Source organism: Myotis lucifugus, unplaced genomic scaffold (genome assembly GCF_000147115.1).
Source record: "Myotis lucifugus unplaced genomic scaffold, Myoluc2.0 scaffold_157, whole genome shotgun sequence".
In the NCBI taxonomy this organism is placed as follows: domain Eukaryota; kingdom Metazoa; phylum Chordata; class Mammalia; order Chiroptera; family Vespertilionidae; genus Myotis; species Myotis lucifugus.
Window position 1 is genome coordinate 2,916,867 of NW_005871205.1, and position 6,718 is coordinate 2,923,584.

The 6,718-nt window shown below is 54.0% G+C and overlaps 1 protein-coding gene across 1 annotated transcript in view; it reads right to left on the minus strand.

Moving 5' to 3' along the window:
• BHLHA9 (basic helix-loop-helix family member a9) overlaps positions 1-558 on the minus strand; it is a 2,251-nt gene extending 1,693 nt beyond the window's left edge. The window contains 2 exon segments of the mRNA XM_014461525.2: positions 58-353; positions 355-558. Coding sequence (XP_014317011.1) covers positions 58-353; positions 355-558 — 500 coding nt within the window.
• Positions 559-6,718: the final 6,160 nt, after the last annotated feature.

The window sequence follows — 6,718 nt, forward strand, 5'->3', positions numbered from 1 at the left end:
GCGCCTCGGGCACTGGCCGCCCCAGGGGCGTGTGCGGGGAGCACTGAGGCACAGCGCGGTGCGAAGAGCCCTGCGGGCATGGGCGCCGGCCGCTGCGGACTGGAGCCCGCGTCCCCGGCGGACCCCGCGCGCTCAGCCTGGCGGCGGCACTCCAGGTGCCCGCAGGGCCAGCGGGGCGCGGGGCTGGCGCGCAGGACCAGGGAGAGCGCCGTGATGCGGTGGATGGCCCGGCGCAGCGTGGCGATCTTGGAGAGCCTCTTGCCGCCCAGGTCGTGCCGCAGCGCCCTGCGCAGCGCGTTGAAAGCCTCGTTGTAATCCAGGATGCGCTTGCGCTCCCGCACGTTGGCCGCCAGCGCGCCGCGCCTTGGACCGCACCGGCCGGGCGCGCTTTTTACTACTCGGCACCTCCTCTGCCTCGCCCAGGCCGCGGGGGGCGCCGTTCTCCCTCAGCACCCCAAAATCCTTCCCGGCCTCCAGGCCAGAGCCCCCCAAGTCCTTGACAGAGCCCTCGGCCCCCTTGAGGCCCCTGAGGCCTGGTCCTGGCGCGCCTCGGTGCATGGCCTTCTCCAGGCCTTGCTGCTCCGGCCCCGGCTCCGGCTCCGGCTCACACGCTTGGCAGTCCCACTCCGAGCCTTGGCTCCGGCAGGCTGGACACTCCCAGGACGGGGCTCGTTAGCTGGGCTTTATGGCACCACGTGGCTCTCCGCCCTCCCCATCCATCCATCTCCCTCCTCCTGCTTTATTACCTGCCTCCAGGTAGGTTGGTGAGGGAGGGACCAAGAGGAAGGAAGCAAGGAAGCATGCAGATTCTTGTGTGAGGGGACCAGCCCGCCTCGCCCGCCGGGGACAGTGCCCCAGCCACCAGGGAGAACTTACCTACCTCTCTCCAGGGTCCTTCTGGGGTAGCTGGGCTCCATTTCTTCCTCCACCCCACCCCATCCCACCGCACCCCACCCCAGTAGAATGCCAAATTTGGCCTCTGAGCAGGAGAGCAGATAGGGGCACAAGGGTACTTAAATGTGTTTCAAGAACCTTTAAAGTTCTTGTCAAGTCCCGTGGGCAACCACGGAGCTGATATGGGAGGAACAGGACTGTCCCGCAGGAACAATAAGGGAGGGGCCGATCTGATACAGCGGGCCCTGCGGGTAAGATGCGCCTGGAATTCCTGGCTTGTCCAGCTGGCAGGGAGGCTGTGGGATTCTGGGTTCCGGTTTTGGTTAGGCCTTACCCGCCCCCCCCCCCCCCCCCCGCCTCCCTGGGGCTCTCCTTTCTGCAGGCAGAGCTAGACTGAGTCACCAGCAGGGGGGGAATGGAGAAGACTGTCCGGTGGCCCTCTGCATCCCCTGTGGTACCATCAGGGGCATCTTTTGGGCAGCCTTGTCTCATGACACAGCACTGAGTTATGGACTTGGTGAACCCACCTGCCACCCCCATCCCCCGGGGATTTGGATTTTAGACAGGGTCTCAGAAGAAGAATAAAGCTTAATCCTAGATAAGGCCCCCAGTGGGATTTCAGGCTTCCCCAGAGAGTCATTTGGAGCCCCAAGATACGTCTCATTCCCAGCCACGATCCGAATGCCGCCAAATGCCGCGGCTGGCTGTGGAGTCAGCCGGGAGGGTACGGGGTTCCCCTCCATCTGCCAATATGCCATTAACCCCCTTATTTCAAACTGTGAATTACTCCACGGAGGAAAAGACCTGGGCACTGGGAAACAAATACATGTATTTATTTGTGTGATTCTTAGTTTTATTGTCTGTCTTGCCTACTAGACTGTAAGCATCCTAAGGATGTTTGTGTTTCTGGGGTTGTATCCCAGAAATACCTGCGGAATTAAAAAGTGAATGAAAGCAGCTAAAACTGGATATTTTCTCCTCCATACTTAGTCTGTTTCCCACCATCCCCACCACACACACACACACAGAGGTACACACACAGGCGCACACAATCACACACACACACGCAATCACACAGAAATGCCTGCCTCAAACAGAATTCTATACAGAGCATAGGCACTCCTGTCCACCCATCCAAATAATATGTCAGTCTTGATGGATCTCAGAATGGGAGGCAGGGAATTGGGGCTTTTAAGTGCTTTTTTTAACACTCCTCTTCCTCCCCCTGCCCCCCACCCCTACCCCCGCAGCCAGTGGCCCCTCACAGAACCTCCCCGCCCCCCCCTAGGGCATAGTTGGACACAGGAGTGCTTCCAGAGAATTCTACTGGACAGGTGGTCAGAGGGAGACCTGTTTTAGTTCTGCCACCAACCTGCTACGTGACCTTGCGCCAGTCATGCCCCCCTCTCTGCCCCTCAGTTTGCTTTTCTTTGCAAGGAAGACATCCTCTCCACAGGGGGAGACAGGCAGGGCCAGCAACATAATTTGCAGGGCCCAGTGCAAAAGAGAATGCGGGCCCTTTGATCAGAATTAGTAAGAATTTGAAGGTGGCGACAGCAGAGCACTAACCCAAGCTTGGGTTCCTTCTGCATGTAGTAGGTCCCACGCCCAGGAAGCCGGCCCTGAGTGTGGGATAGAGGAGGATCGTGGTCATAACGAGCTCAAGCTTGGGATCTAAACTCACCTGCTTTTTGACATTTTCGTATACACCCTGGGGAAAGCTTTGCAAAATGGAACCGATACCAGCAGCAGAGACGCAAGGAGATGGGACGCAGTGAAGAGCAGCCTGGGGAAGTACTGCATCTGGTTATCAGAGGGTCGCCTCCGCCTGCCTGTGGTGTTCCCAGGGAGCCCGTGTGACCCACCATCAGGAGGAAATGGATGGGCAAGACCAGAGCACCCCCATCTCCATGGAAGATGGAGCTGACCCGTCGGAGGATAGCCTTCCCTTCCCACTCACCCCCAGGGCAGCCTCCTGGAGGGAAGAATCTGCCTGGGGCAGCGCGGGAGCTGAGGGGAGGGTGTCAGGTGACAAACAAGCTGAAACTGCTTCCAGCTGCTCTTCCTTCTTCCTCTGAGAACTGCCAGTCCACAGGATGCTGCTCAGTAATAATTAGGAACAATAATAGTAATATTGATACTGACTTCTATTAAGTGCTTACTATAGGCCAAGCATGGTACTGTGTGCTTTTTAAAAATATATTAATTATTTTTTTCTTTTGAGAGAGAGAGAGAGAGAGGAAGTGAGAGAGAAAGCGAGAAACATTGATTTGTTGTTCCACTTATTTGTGCATTCCTGTGTGTGCCCACAACCTTGATGTATCCGGATGATGCTCTGACTAACAGAGCTACCCAGCCAGGGCCTCCTGCATTCTTTTTAAACATATATTATTTTAGCCTCATAACTACCTGATACAGAAGGCCCTGATATTATAATACCCATTATACAGACTGGAAACTAGACTCTGAGAGTTAAGTAACTTGCCACAAGTCAGAGGGATGAGCTGTGGCTGAGGCAGAATTTCATTTCTGGGGGTGTGGCTGCTATTTGAAGACCAAGCTCTTAATCCTTCTTGGGCTTGTACCTCCATTTTCCATTCAGAGAGCACCCCTACCCCCACCACAGCCCCAAAGCCCCCACTGACCACTGTAGGTATTAGAGGCCTGCATCTGCCCTTTGAAACAAAATCCCAGTGATATATTCAATAGTTTCAATCCAATGTGAAAAAATAAAAAAGAGCCGAGCTGATACAGAGAAAACTGGGGATGTGGGGGGAAGGAGATAGGGAAGGAGGGTCCCCCAAATGAGGAGAGACAAGCAGAAAAGAGTAGAGAATATGGGCTGGAAGCCAGGAGACGTCAGGAGCAGCTCAACTGCCTGTCTCCCGGGCTGAGAGGTGCTGCCTGTGGTTTCTTGAATAATTCCAACTCTGATCACAGCTGAATGATGGCTGCCAGGACCCCGATGGCTACTGGGACCCTGGGCAGAGCTCCAGAGACCAGAAGTGACAGGCCACTGCCCACCAGTTGACCCAGGAGTAGCCTGAGGGATTCAGGACCAGCCTGCAGCTCCCTGCACGCACGTGCTGGGAAGGCTCTGGGACTCCGCCTGTCAGAGCTCTGGATGAAGTCCAGTGGCCTGCAATCATCGCCACTCAACCACCGTCCCTCCTCTGTGCAGCCAGCCCTCGGCCCTCCCCCACAGAGCTTCCCGGCTTCTTCATTCCGCCTTAGGATTTAGCAGATCATCTTGTACTTCTATGCTCATGCTGGGACCACATCTAGGTCACCTCTGTATTCCCAGTTCCTACCTAGCACAGTACCTGGTACACAGTAGGTACAAGGAAATATTTGCTGAACGTTGAATAAATGGCGTCATCTCTGAAAATAAGACATTCATGAAACTCTGGAAACTCCACACTGGTCTGATCAAGCAAAGCTCTATATTGAAACCCAGTAAACATGTACTAGTATTGAGCACCTATGAAATACCAGGCCCAGTGCTGTAGGCTTTCACACGTGTTGGCAGCCACAAATGTGTATTAACTTCAGTCTACAGCAGTGATTCCCAAAGTGGGCGCTACCGCCCCCTGGTGGGCGCTGCAGCGATCCAGGGGGCAGTGATGGCCATAGGTGCATTTGGGGGCATATATCTTTCTGTTTAATTGCTATTAAAATTTTAAAAAAATTAATTTCCAGGGGGCGCTGAGTAATATTTTTTCTGCAAAGGGGGCGGTAGGCCAAATAAGTTTGGGAACCACTGGTCTACAGAAACTCCATATTAAAAGAGAAGAAAGTAAACTTTGCAGCCGAATAGGAAAGCTTCCGAATTCCTCACCCACCCAGGCCCCCGGGGGGAATTAATGATTGTCTTAAAGCCTGGCTCTCAAACTGTTGTAGTAGGGGCAGCGGTAGCATCTGCAACATCTCAGACCCCACCCTAGATATTGTGAATTCAAAATTCTGTCTTCACAGCAAAGCGGTTTAATGCTCAGAAAGATGTAATATATGTTCTTCCAGAGTCTGGCTCGGTAGTTATGAAATTTTAGCTTGCCCAAGAACTATTGTTCAGGGTTATATCATAGTGCCTTGTGTACCAAAATCTAAGTCTTATTCAAGGATAATTTTGACTCCACACAATTTTTTCCCTTTTTTTAAAAAAAATCATCACGTGAGGATATGTTGTTTATTGATTTTAGAGAGAGAGGAAAGGAGAGTGAGAGAGAAACATTGATCCTTTGCATCCCATAGGTACCTGGACTGGGAACCCGCAATCTAAGGATGTGCCCTGACCCGAATCGGACCCATAGCCTTTTGGTGGATGGGACGATGCTCCGCCTGAGCCACCAGGCCAGGGCACAACTTCCTTCTTGACATTAACTTGAGAACGTCCCCACCCATGCGTTGGATGGAGGGAGAATTCGTCACAGTGGACAACTATGAGGCTTGAAAAAGAACAGGAAATCTGTAAAAAGAGGGGCAGGGGGGATGAAATTGAAACACAGATTTCTCTGCTGACCCCCTACACGTGAACCTTCAATGGCCATTAGAGGTTAGGAAAACCAAAGAAAATGCCCAGACAGCCCGGTGCTTCCAGCGCTGGGAGCCGGCCTGCATCCCTGCCCAGAACGGGTCTGGCGCTCCTGCCTGTTTCTTTTCTTTTCTTTTTTTTTTTAAACATATTTTATTGATTTTTCACAGAGAAGAAGGAAGAGGGACAGAGAGTTAGAAACATCGATGAGAGAGATGGATCAGCTGCCTCCTGCACGCCCCTACTGGGGATGTGCCCGCAACCAAGATACATGCCCTTGACCAGAATCGAACCTGGGACCCCTGAGTCCGCAGGCCGACGCTCTATCCACTGAGCCAAACCGGTTCGGCTCCTGCCTGTTTCTTACAAACATTTCCAGGCCGCCGGTCGGGAAAGGGCGCTGGGCTCCAGTTCATCGTCTAAGTCTAAGGCCTCGCTCTCTTGACTAGCAACCTGGGCTCCCAGAGAGAGGCGCCCCGCCGGCCCGGCCCATGAACCGAGAATCCGGGGGACTCCCTGCGATCCTGGCTGCGATGATCCCTCGTGGGGGGCTCCGCGAGGGGCGGGGGCACGGCCGACTTCAAAGGCGGGCGGCGGGGCAAGTATTTCCGTGGCACCTGCAGCGGCGGCGGGGCCGGTGCGGGAGGCTGGAGGCTGGAGGCTGGAGGCTGGAGCCCGCCCCTGCCCGGGAGCACAGCTCCTCCGCGCCCGGCCGCAGGGGGCCGGCGAGGGAGGCGGGGCCGCGGCCGTGATTTAGAGCCGGGCGGTTCCGCTGCCGGCCGCCAAGGTGCCTATTACCGCCCGGCTCAGCCAGGATTTCAGAAATTCCTGCTCATCCTCTGGAAATTCCGGTATCAGTCCCCCGAGGGAGGACAGAACCCCCACCATGGAGAGAAGCCGAGCCCACGGGGTCCTGTGGACTGGAGAGCAGGCCCCCACAAAGGCCACGGCTCAACTTAGAGGCGGGCTTGGTGTGGGAGAAATTTGGAATCAGCAGATTTGGGCTCCGCTTCAGGCTTTGTCTGTTCATTTATTCATTCATTTATTCAACGAAAATGTATTGACTGCCTACTGTTCTAGTCGAGCTATAAGTAAAACAAAAACCTGTCCTTGTGGAAGTCACATTTTAGTGTGGACAGCAAATAATAAGGAAAATAAGTCATTTATGCAGTAAATAAGTACCATTAGAAGTATATCAGAAGGTGATAAATGCAACAGAAAAAAAAATTACACCAGAAAAGATAGGTTGTGAGTCTGTGTGTTTGGGGAAATGGGGCCGTGAGAGCAAAGAAA